At 45.0% G+C, this 18893-nt stretch overlaps 1 protein-coding gene across 3 annotated transcripts in view; it reads right to left on the bottom strand.

Annotated features, from left to right (window-relative positions):
• BMPR1A (bone morphogenetic protein receptor type 1A) overlaps positions 1-18893 on the bottom strand; it is a 137666-nt gene that overhangs the window by 22409 nt on the left and 96364 nt on the right. For 2 of the 3 annotated variants that reach the window (XM_070057996.1, XM_051823147.2), the window contains 3 exons: positions 12769-12949; positions 5731-5893; positions 4030-4132 (listed from right to left, as the gene is read on the bottom strand). In XM_070057996.1, coding sequence (XP_069914097.1) covers positions 4030-4132; positions 5731-5893; positions 12769-12835 — 333 coding nt within the window. In that variant the 5' untranslated portion in view covers positions 12836-12949. Of the gene's footprint in view, positions 1-4029; positions 4133-5730; positions 5894-12768; positions 12950-15761; positions 15882-18893 lie in introns of those variants that run through there. The other variant, XM_070057997.1, reaches the window with a different exon arrangement.

Genomic DNA, 18893 nt, shown 5'->3' with positions numbered 1-18893 from the left:
GAACCAGCGGATAGAAGATTTTTTTTTAACTTTTATTTAATGAATATAGATTTCCAAAGTACAGCTTATGGACTACATTGGCTCCCCCCCCCCATGACTTCCCTCCCACCCGCAACCCTCCCCTTTCCCGCTCTCTCTCCCCTTCCATTCATATCAAGATTCATTTTCAATTTTCCATATATACAGAAGATCAGTTTAGTATACATTAAGTAAAGATTTCAACAGTTTGCACCCACATAGAAACACAAAGTGAAAAATACTGTTTGAGTACTCGTTATAGCATTAAATCTCAATGTACAGCACATTAAGGACAGAGATCCTACATGAGGAGTAAGTGCACAGTGACTCCTGTTGTTGACTTTACAAAATGACACTCCTGTTTATGGCATCAGTAGCGGATAGAAGATTGAGCTTTCTCTCTCTCTCTCTGCCCCTGCCCCTGCCTCTCTGTAACTCTGCCTTTCAAGTAAATAAAAATAAATCTTAAAAAAGAAAAGATTTTCAGAAGACTCAGAATAATCAGGTATTACTTTTAAAAAGTGAACATGAGGTCCACGACTCAAGATTCTATCTGGGAACATGGCTGAGAGAATTTGGAAATTTCCAAATATAAGGAATTCTATATTTTAAATGAATTTTTTGTTTTACATTTTTTACTTTAAAGTGATTTGTGATGAGAAATAATTATATTAAGGATTCTGACATAATTTCAGATCCAGAGGAAACTCACAGGAAGAGCACATAACTAAAGGTGAGGAAAAGAAGCGCCAAACATCCAGCAACACCCAGGGAGGCTGGTGTGAGCGGAGTCCTGCAGAAGACAGAGGGCAAAGAAAACTCCAGAAACAGCTTATCTGGCAGTGCTGGGGGAGAGAGCACCAAGCAACGGGCATAAGGCTGGCAGCAGAGAGGGAGCAGGGGACAGAACCGTTCCCCACCAACGTGATGACAGGCATGAAGATGGTAGACCAGAAGCTCTAAGCGGGGGCTGGGACCCCAGGTACGTGAAGGGAGCTGACGGTGCTCTGGGTTCCATGTGAGTCCCTCTCTCCTAACTCAGCTGCACCACAGCCCAGGAAGATCAGAGACAGGCATGACCTCAGGACTCTGGGAACCAGAGTACTCTTCAAGGGAAGAAGGCAGACTTTGCCAAGGGACTGAAGGCGGTCCACTACTATGCAAAAAGCGAGGGCTCTGGAATCGGTTTAAACCCCAGCTGAGCAACCATCTTTCCTCTCTCCGCCTTTGCTCTGCTGAAAAACACAGGACAAAGAAATGATCTGCCTTAGAGTAATGGGCAAGATGAGGAAGATGCACTGAATGCCCTGCACAGTGAACGCAAATAACAAACATTCAGTTACTGCTTCTGCTGAGCTTGACGTGGGCACCTGAGGAGCTTCCAGACTAAGCCAAAAACAGCTGGGGACCCCCAGAGGCCCAGTAAGGTCTCCCCAAGGACAAGTGCCACCAGCCTCAGCTCACCTCTCAGGGGAGTGGGCAAAGCCAAGCCTGCCTCAGTCACAGAGTGGCATAACCCAATCTCTCCCTTTCCTGCACTGCCCACTGCCATCTTCTACCCAAGTCAGCTTTTATTTCCAAACTAATGTGGGAAATAAAAATTCTCACGGCGGGGGGAAAATTCACTTGGTATGTATGAAGTAGGAAAGGCTGACTTAAGTCACCTTATTTCAAGAGCTTGGGTGGGAGACAGTATAGGAGGCTGGAACAAAACCAAATTACAAGGAGTGGCAGTGAGGCCTCTGAGCAGTAACGCACCCCACAGGAAGAGACCGAGCAAGCTGGGCTGGTGGGAACGCACGGCGTGGGGACAGCCATCTGCACCCCTCTGATCCACACCGACAGGACAGGGGAGCACAGGGGCGGCTTAGGGCAAGACCCAGAGCCATTCCCCTCAGGCTGGGGGCTCCTGAGCAGGAGGGACACTTACCAAAATATGGAGACAGTGAGCCAAGTGCCTGTGTAACCTCTGTAAAACAACGTGTCCCTCACATACTTGTGGGCCAACACAAGAATTTTCCACCACAATTTTATTTTTAAATTGTTTTCACTTATTTTATTTGAGAGGCAGAGACAGAGCTCCCGTCCACCAGCTCACTCCCCACATGCCCTCGATGACCCCCACCCAACCCCTGCTCCTGCTCAGTCAGGAGTGGGTGACAGCACAGGTACTCAGGTCCCTGCCACTCAAGGGAGAGACTAAGGCTGTTTCCAGCTCCTGGCTTTGGCCTGACCCAGCTCTGGTTGTTGCAGACATTAGAGAAGTGACCAGCGGATCTCTCCGTTTCTCTGCCTTTCAAACAAGATGAAAATAAAGAACACAGACATTCCTGGCATCCACACTTGGTTATATGTATTCACGCCAGCACTACCACCACTGGAGCGGGAGACACTTGGCTCATCAGCTTGAGTGAGACTCGGAGTCTGGGCTGACAGCAGCTCAGGGAGGTAAGGACAGCGTGACTGCCCGGCTTCCACCCTGAGACTGACAGTGCTTACAGAAAGGGAAACAGGTCACCAACTGCCTGCCTGCCAACTGTCAGGCCCTCTCAACAGAGCGTGTGGTGGCTTAGGAAGAAGCTGGGCCATGGGGAACTGAGCATGGAGCTGAGAGGATGCGGGAGGAGAACGGGATGAGAAAAGCCTCCTGCATGTAGAAGGGGCCGCCTCCTCAAAGAAAGGTCAGCTTTCTCCTTCATGGCCCCCCGAGTCACCTGTCGAGTGGGGATGCCAAGCACAGCAAAGGGCAGAAACAGACCCTCTAAGGACTCTCCCAGTCCTGGGAGTTTCTAACGCAGCAGACGTAACCTGTCTACAAATAGCTGCTTCTTGAACTGCTCTGAAAAGCATGTAAGGGCTTTTCTGGGGCAAAACTACTACACAGAATTTTGAAGATTCTGGATTTGTAACCAAGAGCTGTCAGGGTGTTAATAAACTTTATTACCATTCCATTGCCCCAGCTCTGAAAGTAAATCCATGCTACCTCCTTACAAGGACTTAACATTTCTTTCTTTCTTTTTTGAATTTTATTTATTCATTTGAAAGGCAGAGAGAGTTCCTACCCATGGGTTCACTCCCCAAATGCCTGCCACAGCCAGAGCTGGCCTGGGGCCAAAGCCGGGAGCCAGGAACTCAATCCAGGTCTCCCAGACTGGGCGAGGACCCAACTGTTTGAGCCATCACCACTGTCTCCCACAGTCCACACTGCAAGGAAGCTAAAAGCAAGAGCTGGTGCCAGAGATCTAACCCTGCTACTCTGGTGTGGGATGCAGGCATTCTAACCTCTAGGTTAAAGGCCTACTCCCAGGCCAACATCGTGGTGCAGCAGGTTGCACTGCCACTTGCAAAGCTGGCAACCCAAGTCAGAGTGCAGGTTTGAGTCCCAGCTGCTCCTCTTCCAATCCAGCTCTCTGCTAATGGACCTGGGAAAACAGCAGAAGATGGCCCAGACACTTGGGCCCCTGCCATTCACATGGGAGACCTGGATAGGAGTTCAGGGTCCTATTTTTGGCCTGGCCCAGCCTTGGTTATTGTAATCATATAGGGAGTGAACTAGTGGATGGAAGATCTCTCTCTCTCTCTCTCTCTCTCTCTCTCTCTCTCTCTGCCTCGGTCACTCTACCTTTCAAATAAATTAAAAAATAAATCTAAAAAAAAAAAAAAAAAAAAAAAAAAGCTTGCTCCTAGGAGTTAACATTACTAAATCATCTCAGGATGAAACAAAGGTTACTGCTTATCATCTTAAAGCCTTTTCAGCAAGTTTTATAATCTATAAACAAAAGTGGCAATATCCATTTTTACAATCATGACAAACTAAGATGGTTTTAAACTTTCCTGAAAGTAAAATAATCTGGCACTTCAATTACCACAGTCGTACTAGCTGATGGAAGAATGAGATTCCTGCAGTCGTTTGCTCACAGAACTCCTGGCGGTGTGCAGAGCAGGTGCACCTCTATGCTTTTCCTGGGGTCCCTCCCTCCTTTATCTCATGGGTCCCAAACTAGATCTTACCTTGCACTGAAAGTCAGACCCTTCATATTTCATACACCCTGACGCCAGTGTGGTTTCTCCCTGGTCATCTTCTTCTATGATGGCAAAGCAATGTCCATTAGTTCTGAAAGGGAACACCCATCATTAGCTTCCCATGAAATGTCAGTGTGAATGTGAACAGGCACTGACAGCCCCTGGGGAGTTTGTTTTCTGACTTAGAACTGCACTCACACAAGACATATGCCAAAGTGAAGCAGGCTGTGAACACATGAGAGTGGTAATCCCTGAACTGAGATGGGAAGGCCAGTGAGAACCCTATGTTCAGGGGAAAAGGACTTCCATCAGTCAACAGACAGACAGCTCCTTGCTAACATGATCATGTGATTCCAGAAAGCGTACCTGTAAAGTTTAACAAAGTAAATAGCTCTATTGTTTCAAAAAGATGAGTAAGATAATTTTTAAATCCACTTATCCATAACGTTTTCAGGATTCACATACTATACATGAGAATAGATAAAAATACATTTTGCTGTGAGACCTACAAACAGACGCAATCTTGAAGAAAAGTCTATTTGGAAAGAACAGAATGATGGAGATCTTGATAAGTCCTTTTTTTTTTTTTTTTTTTTTTTTTTTTTTTTTTTTTTTTTTTTAACTGAATGTCATAGAAAACAGGGAGAACTTTTGAGGCTGCTGAATTTTCAAGAAACTTATATAAACACATTTATAGTACCCTGGTTTTCCCCCAATATATCCATCTAGTCTTTAATGAGTATGGAAGAAACTTCTTTTTTTTTTTAAGTTTTCTGTTACTATTTCATTATTCATGTCAGTAGTATGCTGCCTCCACTTAAAAGAATTTTGCAGAAATCTTCATTTTCTGTTAGGAGAAAATATGAAGCTAAAATTCTGGTAAAACTGATGCTTGAGCTTTACTTGGGGGCAGTGAGGGGAACCAGGCCATTAACAAATAGGCCATCTTATCAGGCAAGCACTATATGAATGTATGAGTAATGAATATACAATTAGGTAGGAAGGAAAATTAAAATAGCTAAACAAGTCAGATTTGGATTGGGGATCCACATACAAAAACACAACACAGGGGTGCACATTGGCTGCAAGGGACACCCACACTCTCTACTGCAGTGGCTGGGTTCACAGGGGTGCACATTGGCTACAAGGGACACCCACACTCTCTACTGCAGTGGCTGGGTTCAAACCCCAGTTCTGCTCCTGATTCTGATTCCAGCTTCCTGCTAATGTGCAGCCGGAGAGGCAGTGCATGACGGCTCCAGTCTGTACGTCCCTGGCCCCTATATGAGAGAGCTGGACTGAGTTCCTTGCTTCCAGCTTTGGCCTTGCCCAACCTCATCTACTACAATAATTTGGGGAATAAACCAGGGGATGGGCAATGTCTGTTTTATTGCCTTTCAAGTAAATAACAAAAATTCTAGCAGGAAGCTAGAATTGGAAGTGGAGCAGGAACTTGAACTCAGGCTCCATGATATGAAATGTGGGCACCCAAAGTGGCATCTTAATTACTGTGCCCAACACCTGGCTCTTCTTTATCTAGGAACCATCTACCACTTAGAGGAATAATGTTCCTATATGCAAATTAAGAAACTTTTTGGCTCTTTGGAATACAATTTTAGCAATTCTTCCAATAGCACCAGACACCACTGTATTCATCCAACTCTAAGAAGGGCTGTGCAGAATACTCACATGCATGTGTTATTGACAGCGTCATCAGGGCAGTGTCCTGAGCAATAGCACTTCAAAAAAGGCAGCGTGTCCTCTGGCGCTAAGGTGGCTCCATTTTCTGACTTCTTCTGGTCGGACTCTGATTTCACCCCAGTGCCATGGAGCATACTGTCTAGATTCTGTCCTGTATTCAAATAAGGAGTCTGTAAATAAGTGATTTCTAGAAAGCTGATTAACAGTTTTTCAACAAGGAATAGTTTCTAAACACAGTAACTGCAGCAGATATGTTTAATCTGAAAAACTTTATTCATATAATTAACACACATTAATAACCTACAAAGAACAGAATTACTGTCCCAAATATTGCAGGCCACATGGAGGTGGCTCGGTCACTATCCCTTGTGCTAGTGAAAAGCAAACCAGAATGCACAGGCTTGAACCTAGTCTTAACCTGTTAGAAAGGTACAAGATGGGAGCCTGCAGGGACGGGCCGAGATGGTTTCTACCGTAAACACTCACAAATCGTGGTTCTTCTCTTTAACTCCTTGGTTTAAAACTGTGACTGGCTTTCTGCAAACGTCCTTGATTTGCACCTCTCTGGGGAAAGGAGCCACTAAGCATCTTGCTGTGGACATTAATTGCTTAAGTCAGGGAACTCTGAGAGCATGGGACCCAGTGTGCTTATCTGGAGCCCTTTATCTCAAGGTCATTGGTTAGAATCCAGACCATGCTGCCAGGAACTGAAGGTTACCGGAGGGCAGTACTTAGCTTATGGAAACAGAACTGGGTTCTTGCATTAGAGTCCAGTGGCCTCAAATGACAGATCCTGTCAGATGCAGGAGTGAACCTTTTAGGCTGGAAGCAGAACAGAACTGAAACTGCTGTAGGAATTCTTTCCTCCCTCTCACTCAGCTAAAATCGCCTAGGCCATTCCGGGTGGGCTGCTCTCAAGGGAATAAAGGGGCCCATCCAGACACCTACATGTGTATGTCTTTCATTATAAATGTTAACTAAGTGGTTCAAGACATGCTGTGTGCATGGCTTTAAATTCAGCTATACTGATGAGATGAACTCTTGGAGAGAGAAAAAAAATCACACACATGCACACAGTGAGACAGGCACACCTGGGCTCCCACGCCTGTCAGCCTGATGATCTTCCTTTTCTGACACTGAATATTCGGCAAGGAAATTCACTTCTGAGTGAGTATAACAGAAACAAACAGGAGCCCAGAAAATATCTTTAAAAGAGAAAGTGGGAGGCCTCTGTATGATGCATGAGCGAGTATGGTATCCAATCCCTCACCACCACTGCCTTTTCTGAAATAAACACTGCAACGTAAGGGCAAAGCTGCTATGAACCCTCCAAACTGCTACCCAACTTCCAGACCTCACTTGCTGCAAGAACTTCAACTGTACAGATGGAGGGAAGGGTGAGGGGCACAGGTCAGGAAGCAATCCACTGGGTGGGTGAAGAGAACTGGGTTCTGGGGGATCCACGTCACTCCTCCAGGCCTCACACACTCAGTAAAGCCAGGGAACAGGGACAGCTGAGGACTGAATCAGCTCTAGAATCCTATTACGAAGGGGCTGGTGCTGTGGCACGGTGAGCTAAGCTGCTGCCTGCGACACTGGCATTCCATTATCAGAGCACTAGTTTGAGCTGCAGCTGCTCTACTTCCTACCCAGCTCCCTGCTAATGGGCCTGGGAAAGCAGCAGCAGATGGAGTAGCATAAAATGGAGTATCTTAACTCTATCATTTCTGCTTCTTCATGACATAGAACACCTCTACAATGAGATGGTTTCCCTCATCTACTACTTGAGTACGTGGCACAATTCGATTGAGAGAGAGGAGTTAACGCTTGATTTCCCCTCTACCAGCTGTCAGTCACTGATCTGGTTAGCCACTTTCAACATTAACTGGTTTTTCCTTCTTTCGGTGTCACTACAACCCCCATAAACTTAAGCATACTTGATCTCTTAATCCACTGCAGTCAGGATCCTTGCTAATGTTCAAATGGTACCAGCTCTGCCTCTTCAAACCGGTCCCCGTATCCTTCAAGCTTTCCCTTGATTTCTGGCCAAGATATTTCAGGTCACCTTGCACTTTCCTTGCCAGACTTAAAATCAGCAATTGCTCCAAGGAGTCCTAGGCCATAATCTGGGTGATAACAGGTGCCTGCTGCTGCTGCATATTGTTAAGTATAAAAACATATGTCTAACACAATAACTTCTTTCTTGCTCTATTTTAATTCATTACACAAAAATGTTATTAAGTAATAATTTCAGAGTGCTAGCCAGCTTTAAGCCCTGAGTGACTACAACAACGAACAAAATGAAGTTCCTTATCAATTACAGCTTTAAGTCTTAGAAGGAGAAAGTCAATAAAAACCAACAAATACTGCAATCTGGTATTTTTTGATGTTTACTTAGAGATAAGTGCTATGAAATCAAATCAAGCAAGGTCATCTTCTAACCTAACACTAGAGTGCCTTGGAGCACAGGACAGCAAAGTAAGGGCCAGGGGAGCAGGCAAGCAAAGAAAGGGGGCTAGAGACCCGAATCCTCAGAGTACTACATCCAGACAAGAAGCTCAGCTGTGCTTAACAGGTCTCAAACAGATCAGAAGCAAATGGAACGTCAGCCTACTAAAAAAATTTTTTTAAACATTTATTTATTTGAAAGGCAGAATTAGAGACAGAGATCTTTTATCCATTGGTTCACTCTCCAAATGGCCATAGTGGCCGGAGTTGGGCCAGTCCAAAGCCAGGAGCCAGGGTCTCCCATGTGGATGTTAGGGGCCCAAGCACTTGGGCCATCCTCTGTTGCTTTCCCAGATACATTAGCAGAAAGCTAGATTAGAAGTGGAGCAGCCAGCATCCAAACCAGCGACTTTACTCACTACACCAGAAGGCCTGCCATAGCCTACTGTCAAAGATACACCTGAACTTCCACACTAATAGCCACTAATAGCCACTAAAGCTGCCCAGACTCCAGAGAGTACACCCTCCACTAAGGCCATCTCAGACAGAGGCTACCAGCAGAAACACTAGCCAGCTGCACCAGTCAAGAGAAAACCTCCCAGGTGGCTGGCCACCCTTCACCGCCAGGCTTCCATACACAGCAGCAAGTGCTGAGGATGCTACCAACTCTCCTTCCTCCTTTCTCTGAACCACACCGCTGAACCCAAAGTGGCACATCCAGATGTGCAGGAGAGGGCTGCACACCACATGTCCTGGAGGAGCAGCTGAGGGCACTGAGTGGACGGAGCCCTGGGGTCACAGGTCCCTCTGAAAATACCCATCACCAGGAGCACTTCTAGGGCACAGGTGTGGGGAGGGTTGTAGATGATGGGAGGCAGACGTGGCACCCTGCAACAGACATTCTCCCTCCCCTGGGCAGCAGCACACATGTAACGTGTGCACACACACTCACACACTCTTAAAGCGTTTGCCCCTACTCCACCAGATTCAGGCAAAGCGCAGCCCTACCCTGGACTGAGGTAACTCTTGTTCTAATCCAACCATTTGAGTTCCATTCCCCTTGTCAGTGATTTGTTTACACAAGAATGTATATCAAGTTTTGACCACTAAGATTAGAATGAAGTCTATTGGAGGAAGGAGGGGAGTGCCGGGGGGAAAGATTTCTTTATCAATTACAAAGAGCCAGGAAGAGATATATTCAGCCCCCTTCTTTACTGGATGTTATCACTAAGTTGCCACATGTGTATGTGGCATCTGGCTCTCAGTAACCACACTGTGGCTGTGAGGTGAGTTAACCCAGAGTTAAACTGACATGTGGAAGATGGCACAGCTGACACAGAAAGAACTAGTTAGTGCCTGTACCTTTAGACTCCCGGTTGTGTGGTATTACGTTTTCCTTACAGTTTAAAGCCCTTTTGAATATTTATTTATTTTTATTTATTTGTTTGTTTATTTTTGCTACTTGTAGCTGAGAACATGCTAAGTGACAGACGAGATAAAACACCACTGCAGGCCCAGTCAGTTGCCCCTTCCCCAGCTAACCAAGCTCTGGTTTTGTTTAGGGCACACAGTGTGCTCAGCCCTCAGCCATGGACATAGATTCATCTAAGGCAATGCTGAGAAGCTACTTGCTTGTAGCTCTTGCAAGTAGGCTCATTTTAGCCAGCAAGCCTTGGGTGATGGGGTTAGCTTCTGTGGACACTTCTGCTTTCCTGAGGTGAGGGATCCAGCTGAGGCCGCTGCCCACCCCTCCCTCATTTCCCCTGCTTCAGACGAAGGACAGCTGTTCTGTAGCCACGAGGGACGGTCCGAGAGAATGACAGTCGGTGACCTCAAGACTGCACCATTACTAAGCACTCGCCAATACCTACAACCTACGTTAAAAATAAACCCCTATTTAGGCCACTGTGAGTTGGGTCAGTTACTCAAAGCTAAAATCAAAGTTTAGGGGAGAAAAGAGGACTAAATGCCTGTTAGAAGCTAATATCAGATGACTTTTGGGGCCAGCGTTGTGGCACAGCTTGTCTGCCACCTGTGACAGCAGCATTCCATATGGGCACGGGTTCAAGTCCTGGCTGTTCCACTTCTGACCCAGCTCCCTGCTGATGGCCTGGGAAAAGCAGCAGAATGCTTGGCCACTTGCCACCCACTCGAGAGACCTGGACAAAGCTCCTGGCTCCTGGCTCCACCTGGCCCAGCCCCAACCATTTTGACCACCTCGGGAGTGAACCTGCCGAAGGAAAATCTCTTTGTCTCTCCCTCTTTCTGTAACTCTGGCTTTCAAAATAAATAAATAAATCTTAAAGATATACATCAGATGACTCGATTTTTTAGTGAAATGTGAGTGACTTTATCTCAATGTAAGGCAATCAAACCCACATCAGAACACTTGATGCTCAAAAAATTCCTGTTCATATCAAGGAGAAGTGTTACTATTTCTTCCAAGTTACAAAGAAATTTAGTTTCCTAAGACAGAATTCAGGCTAAACCTAGAACTATAGTTATTTTCCCTGATACCACTCTGTGATTTTGGGTATTTCTGAAAAATAATACCTTTACTACATTGGTTTTAGTTTTCTTTAAGAGCAAATACTTTTTGTGTTATCATTTGAGACAACTATCAAAATAATCTTGTTTCTTTTTATTTTTGTGGTTTCTTTCTAAAGATTTGTTTATTTTTTGAAAGGCAGATTTACAGAGGAGGAGAGAGGGAGGGAGGCAGAAAGAGATTGATTGATTGGTTGATTGATTCCATCTTTTGATTCACTCCTCAAATGGCCACAGGGTCAGGGCTGGGCCAAGCTGAAGCCAGGAGCTTCTTCCAGGTCTCCCACGTGGGTGCGGGGGCCCAAGCACTTGGGCCAGCTTCTGCTGCTTTCCTAGGTGCATTAGCAGGGAGCTGAATGAGAGGTGGAGCTGCTGGAATTCAACCAGAGCCCATATGGGATGCTGGTGCTGCAGGTCGGGGCTTTAGCTGCTGTGTCACAGCACTGGCCCCTCCATGGACTATTTGGAATTACTTTTGTAGAACAATCTGAGATAGTATAGGGGATACTACCTATATCAGCCTAAAAAGATATTAAAATTTGTTTACACCAAACAGATTGCCTGGAAGTTAGAGGCAAATATAAATATTACTATTCATTTTACCTCCTCATCTTCAAGTCTATGACTGCTTCGGTTGATGGTGACCAATAAAGCATGTCACCAGTGTCAAAATAAAAATGTTGTGTTAAACAATTTGGTGTTTCACAAGTAAGAGTGGCTTTTGCAAGAAGCTTCTGTATTCTAAGCATGGTAATAATAAGGATATTTTTATATCTGAGACAAAGTACAAACAGGCTACAAATTCAATGGAAATGCCAAAAGTTTTATGCTGTAAATGTTTCTTTTTGTGGGTAAATATTAATCCATATTACTGTGAACAAAACATTATGAAAGAGCAACTTATGAAGTAGAAAAATTAAAGGTATGAATATGTTCAATATATTCCATCTGAAATCCTCTTGCAAAATAGTACTATCCTTTCAGTTTAAAACATCACCCTAATTAAGTCATCCAGGAAAAGTCTCATGTGCAAATACAGTTCATCTGACCCTCAGAGTCCTCACAATAACTTCCTGTTTGGGAGCTGCAAGCTATGAACACACAGGGTGATATCACAGGAATGGTCATAAATCAGTACTCAGCACAGACCAGTGCCACGTACATGCTATTGCAGTTAAGCCTCACGAGGCCGCAGGATGGTGTGTTGAGACAATATCTCTGTCATGGACGTGCAAATAGGCTCTGAGAGGCTGAGATTTTAAAAGCACTTGAAAATGTTTATATTGCAGCCAAGTTCAAAAATTATTTAACCTGTATCTGTTCTGTGGCTCTTTATTTAAAAAGTTGTGCTGGTGACAAGGAAAAGGAAACATTAGTTACTCTGATTTAATTACAAAACATAAGTATTTATTGAAATATCACACTGTGCTCATAAATATGTACAGTTATTAGGTATTAATAAAACTTATTTTTAAATGTTTAAGGAGATGGAAATGCTAGCTAACCTGATTTGATTATCACCCACTGAATACATACACTGAATGTTCATACTGTCCCCCATAAACATGAAGAATTAAAATAACAGTAATAATTTTTTTCAAAATCTGTGCTGAAATGCTGGGCCTAACTGTTAAAAAGGCGACATGAGTTGAAAGAATAGATATTGGGGCCCGCGCTGTGGCACAGTGGGTCAAGCCTCGAGTATCTGTAATGCCAGCATCCCTAATGGGCACCAGTTCCATTCCCTGCTGCTCGGACATCCAGCTCCCTGCTATGGCCTGAGAAAGCAGCACATCACGGCCCAGTGCTTGGGTCCCCGCAACCACGTGGGAGACCCAGATGAAGCTCCTGGCTCCTGGTTTCAGCCTGGCCCAGCCCCAACCACAGCAGCCTTCGGAAAGTGAATCAGCAGGTGAAAGATCTCTCTCTCTAACTCAGCCTTTCAAATAAATCAATAAACCTTTACAAAGAAAAAAAGAACAAACAGATGTAAGAATGAATGCCTACATATATTACATGAACACCACTGACCGTGAACACGAGAAATGATGAACAGATAGGCTCCCAGTAACCTGATGTGCACACAGAGCTGAGTCATTGTTCAAGGTCGGCGTCCCCTGTGCTCTGTCACCGTTAACAGCTGAGCTCGGGGAAGTGTTCTCAGGACAGGCCGCAATCACTTGACAGTAACTCCAACTCCCACTGCTTTCTCCTGAAAGACAACAGCGAAAAGGCAATGAGCACAACTAAATTTTGGAAAGTTTTCCAAAACTGAGAGAAAAACAAATGTCCACACACACCTTTAAGCAGTGAAATGCATTTTTAAAGAGTAAAGCTCTTCTTGTTAAAATACAAAGCCTAAGTAACTCCATAATAGAGTGTAACCTCTTCTGACCTCAGACCCCCATACGGAAAGCAAGAGGAATACAGTACATAGTCGCCCTTCCTGGCTGCTCAGAAGGAAGCTGGTTTACTTTCAAGAAAATTCCTTAATATGGTAAGAATCAAATAGGGAAAGTCAAGTTTAAAATATAAGCTATTCATTAACATTCTTTCAAACCCTAGAGGATGTAATAAAAACATCTGGCATCTTCCTAATAATTTATTCTGCAGATAGAAAAGAACATTTACAAAGAAAATCACACATATTCAAATTAGCAATGAGTTTCATCATTAAAGCAAAACCAAAGAGAAATACATCTGAAATTATTTTCAAAAACTAAAATTAAAAAATTATATGCTTAGAAGGAAAAATATTTTCCTAAAATATTGCAAATCTAACTTAATTAGGATGTAACTGGGCTTTTAATATGGATGACATTAAACATAACCTCCCTGATATAAGATGTGGTTATTGTTAACACAGTGAACTCTTAAAGGCCTCAAAGTAAAATGGTTTAATAGGTAACAAGAGAAAAAGGCTAGTATGTATCAAGATGAATATAATTCTACTTTTCTCCTATTCTATTGGTTCTAGTACCTCCATTTTATTGACCTAAGCCTGAATTATTCCTGAATGAAAATGGTTTTGCTTATTTTTGATACAGCTACCATTCATGTGACTTATATGCTAAATAACCCAAGCTTTCTCAGTACTTAAGAATTTTTCAAAATAATTAGCTTTCCAAAGGCATTTACAGGATTGAGACAAATAAAGCTTCCAGTAAGGTGTTTCATATGGACATCTTATTTATGGTTTAGCTCTAAAATCCGCACAATTCTTAGTTCTCTACTACAAAATGAAATTGCTTCCCATCATACCATGCCAAGAGCCGAAGATGTTAAAATCTAAAAGAACTGCAGAATGAGGTTTGCAGTATGACTTCACAGCATTCCCTCTGGAAGATTTACTTCCTGAAACTATTCAACTGTGATTTTATGGTACTTGTTCTAGGTTTCAGATGCACAAAAAATTTCTAGTATATTTCCTTCCAGCTTTGATGTGTGCCCTCATTTCTACCTGCCCACCATGTATCTTCTACCCACTTGTCTAAATCCTTCCTGCTCCCCAGTGCTGCTCCTCCTCTTGCTGTCACAGTGAAAGGTGGCACCGTTTCTCCAGTTGCAGTGACTTGTTTATTCATCAGTTTATTTAAAGCCACTATGTGGCCTGTCTCATTAGAGCTACAACCTCGGCATCCTACAGAGCAATCCAAGAACTCTAAGCATTCGCCACACTCACAGTCCCTGACCCTGCAACCTTGGCACGAGTTCAAACCCTGAATCTGCCTTAAGTAAGTAACTTAGCTTCTCTGCATGAGTGTCCTTATCTTAGAAAACAGCAAGATATTTGCTAACCCCAAGTTATTCTGAGAACAATTCTCCTCCAACTGTATGGCAGTACCATTACAGGGGCTTTGCTAACATCAACTTACTGAATCATGACAGCCACCTTAGAAGAAAGGCAGAGTTATTATTTTAATTTTACAAATGAGAAAACAGGCAAGGAGGCTTTAAGGAACGACTTAAGGTCACACTGCTGGTGAGTGACAAGGAGGTCTGAGTGCAAACTCCAAGTACAGACTGCCACCCTGCACTGCCTGCTGGCCCCGCTGTGTGCCTCATACAGCATACACATCATAAAGCATGAGCAGAGCCTGGTACACAGTAGGTGTTCGGATGCTTTTTTCACACCATGCATGTGCACGACAAGTGCCAACCTGGCAGAGGAAGTAGTAGGTGCTGTTCAGGACAAGCTCATCTGCAAGAAAAGTTTTATAGACTGAAACTTGTATTTAACATGTATGGCGATCAGCCATCAGGTCTTAGCTAACTGGAAGCTCAGTGTGTATCTGCACTTGGGACTTGAATGCAAGCTTACCAAGGATTAACAGAAACAAAGAGGGCAGCGGCCTCACTCTGCTCTACCTGGTCAGGCCTCTAAAGGGAAGAATGCAAGGAAAGGAAAGAGGAGAAACTGCCTAACCTGAGCTACAAGCAACACAGCTGGATGTCCTCTTGACATGAAAGGGACGGTGGGCTAGTAATTTGTCAGATCCCTTCTCATGCTGAAGTCCTGTGCACACAGTGTTCTTGCTGCTGAATATTAATTTACTAATTATTTAAGTGTCTATTTGATGTATGATTCCACCACAGATACTGAGAACACAGTGATAAAAACAGAACAGATCCATGAAGCTGACCGCCACTAAACGAGACAAGATAATCAGGACAACACAGGCCTTTCGTAATCCCAGCTCGTGGTAGGAAGGGAAGTGGCAGGTCACGGGGGTACAGGCGGTGACCTGATCTAGTCTAGGTGGAGGGGTCGGGAAAAGCAACATGGAGAAGTGACAGAGGCAACCGGAAGAGTTAAGAGCTAGCCAAGTAAGGTGTGGGGGGGAATCCTAGTCTTAGGGAACAGCCTGTGCGAAGATCTTGAGGCAGAGAAGAACAGAAAGGACACTGTTTCTCAAAGGAGAACGAGGGCCAGTGTGAGGGAGATGAGGTTAAAGACGCACAGATGAGGCAAGACCCTATGTAGGCTTGGGGATGTAATGCTAAGCAGGATGGGAGGCAATTACCTGTGATCTATATGATAAACTGGAGGAGATGAGCACAGAATACTGTGGGAACTGTATCATGAAGGGCTGGTGTTGAGGGGTAGCTGGTCAACCCGTCACCTGTGATGCCAGCATCCCATACTGCAGCACTGGTTCTAGCCAGGCTGCTCTGCTTCTGATCCAACTCTCTGCTGATGTGCTTGGGGAAGCAACAGAAAACGTTTAAGTGTTTGGGCCCCTTGCAATCCACATGGGAGACCCTGATGGCGCTCCAGGCTCCTGGCTTCAGCCTGGCCAAGCCCCAGCTGTGGCAGCTATTCGGGGAGTGAACCAAGAGATGGAAGTCTGCTCTTGCACTCCTCCTAGCTCTGTCTTGTGCTCTCGCTCACTCTTTCTCTCTCCCCCCCATCTGTCACTCTGCCTTTCATATAAATACATCTTTGAAAAAAGAAGAAATGTAGTTTAGGAGAGTGGCAACAGAGGCTAAGGTTGCTGAGGTAAGGCATTAAAGAAGATCCGCACATCTCTGACATAAGTGATCCCCAAAATGGGAATGAGTGGAGTTTGAAAGGAGTGAAAGCAGAGGCTCAAACTGAGATTTGGATATCTGAGGTCGCTCGGCGGGAATGGCTCACGGGGCCTCTGGTTTTGAGGCAGACATTCCGGGCTGAAGATATACAAAGGCACTGACACCACGCCCGCCTCCATGGCTCTCACTGGTGAACATGGGTTGGGATCCATCACAGACAGTGTTAACACAGCATGTGGGGCTGCAGGTGGAACAGAGATGACCACACACGGGACACTTTTCACAGTTAGAAAGAACTCAGTCTACCAGTCAAAGATCATGCAGTGCTTTTGAAACTCCCTTCAAAGGGTGGAGCCCAGTCCCCTCCCTTGAATGACAAGGAGACTTTGTGACTCACTTCTAGCCAATAAAATGAAGCAACAGTGTGACTCCTGCCCCTGGATCGGCTTCCTCCCCGCTCCCTCACTGGAGGGCAGCCAGCTTCCAAGTGGGAAGGACACTGGAGTGGCCTCAGAGAAGGGCCCACCCAGCAGGGACTGCGGCCTTCTGTCAACTGCCCCGGGGCAACTGTGTCTCCACGAACCTCTTAACCAAAACTTCAGGAAGAACCTTGTGGCCTGTTGGATTCCTGCCCCTCAAAAACGTGCAATAAATGGTAGTAGTGGCTTGTAGAAGATTTATTTTATTTATCTGAAAGGTAGAGTTATAGGGAAGGTGCTGTGGTATAAAAAGCAAAGCCTCTGCCTGAGGCACCAGCATCCCACATGGGTGCCACTTCGAGTCCAGGCTGCTCCAATTCTGATCCAGCTCTCTGCTATAGCCTGGGAGAGCAGCAGAAGATGGCCCAAGTCCTTCGGCCCCTGCACCATGTGGGAGACCCAGAAGAAGCTCCTGGCTCCTGACTTTGGATCAGCCCAGCTCTGGCCATTGCAGCCATTTGGGAGTGAACCAGCAGATGGAAGACCTCTCTTTCTCTGTAACTCTACCACTCAAATAAATAAATAAATCTTTAAAAAAAAAAAAAAAAAGGTAGAGTTATAGGGAAAGAGATCACCTATGGATTTACTCAGGGCTGGGCCAGGCCAAAGCCAGGAGCTCCATCCAGGTCTCCCATGTGGGAGGGAGGGATTCAGACACTTGGGCCATCATCTGCCACCTTTCTAGGCACCATGTGCAAAGAAGCTGGATTAGAAGCAGCGCAATTGGGACTCAAACCACCACTCTGATATGGGATGCCAGCATCACAAAAAGCGACTTAACCCACTGTGCCACAGGCTGGCCCTGATGGCAGTGGAAAACCACTAAGTTGCTAAGTTTTGGAGTAATGAATAACTAACATAATCATCACAAGAAACCTGACAAAATAATAAGAGCCTAATTACAATGAGTTTTTCGCAGTCAACCAGGACAGAAGTCCAAACAGCACAGCCAGAGCAGAGACAACATAAGCATAAAGCAGCCAAAATGCCGGAGAACTGGAGAACACCACCAGCATCTCTCCTTCCAGAACTTGCCGAATGTATGCTCCTTGTGTTAAAATGACCTCAGCAAGTATGACTCCCTGCTCCACTGGCCCTCCGAAACCACGGTCCCACATAAATGGCATCAGTCTTGTGTTCCAGGTAAAGGAACTTTTCCTATGAGACCCCAAGGAGCAGTTTCAGAGCTTAAATCACTAGTCTGCTTGGTGTTGAGGAGCAGCCCCAGTGTTTATTCACGGTGTGACTTTGGGGAAGTCATTTAAGCTATCCAGGTCTCCGTTTCATTAGCCACCAGACAGAGTCTTACTAACCCACTGAGTAATAGACGGCAGTGTGAGTGCTGCGACTGCTATTAACAGTATAAATACTGAGGGCTTTACTTATCCCCTCATGTGAACTGTTTCTATAATCAGGATGTAGCAAAATATTAAGCTTATTTTACAACTATTCATAAATTGAGAATTTTATAATTCTAGCATCTGATAATAAAATAGATTTATTATCATGGGGGTGGGGGTCTGTGAGGGCTAGACAGAGATCACCCATCCACTGGTTCACTCTCCAAATGCTCACAAGGGCCAGGGCTATGCTGGGCCCAACCAGGAGTTCAATCCAGGTCTTCCACATGGGTGGCAGGCACCCAAGTACTTGAGTCTTCAACGCTGCCTCTAAGGGTTTGCACTGGCTGGAAGCTGGCACTGGGAGCTGGGGCCATGTATCAAACCCAGGTACTCCAACATGGGGAATGGACATGTTAACTTCAAGACCAAAAGGCCTGCATCAATAAAATCTATATTTGAAAAAACTCCTAGACTAATTCATCAGAATTTTTGCATTAAATTAAAATATCTATTTTTTTTAAGATTTATTTATTTGAAAGTCAGAGTTACACAGAGGAGAGGCAGGGGAGGGTGTCTTCCAGCCGATGGTTCACTCCCCAGTTGGCTGCAACAGCTGGAGCTGTGCTGATCCGAAGCCAGGAGCCAGAAACTTCTTCTAGGTCTCCCATGTGGGTGCAGGGGCCCAAGGTCTTGGGCCATTTTCTACTGCTTTCCCAGGCCATAGCAGAGAGCTGGATCGAAAGTGGAGCAGCTGGGTCTCAAACTGTCGCCCATATAGGATGCCAGTGCTTCAGGCCAGGGC

Source organism: Oryctolagus cuniculus, chromosome 15 (assembly GCF_964237555.1).
Source record: "Oryctolagus cuniculus chromosome 15, mOryCun1.1, whole genome shotgun sequence".
NCBI classification, from domain to species: Eukaryota; Metazoa; Chordata; class Mammalia; order Lagomorpha; family Leporidae; genus Oryctolagus; species Oryctolagus cuniculus.
The sequence above is the reverse complement of the archived record's forward strand: the minus strand, read 5'-3'. Positions and strand labels throughout refer to the sequence as shown.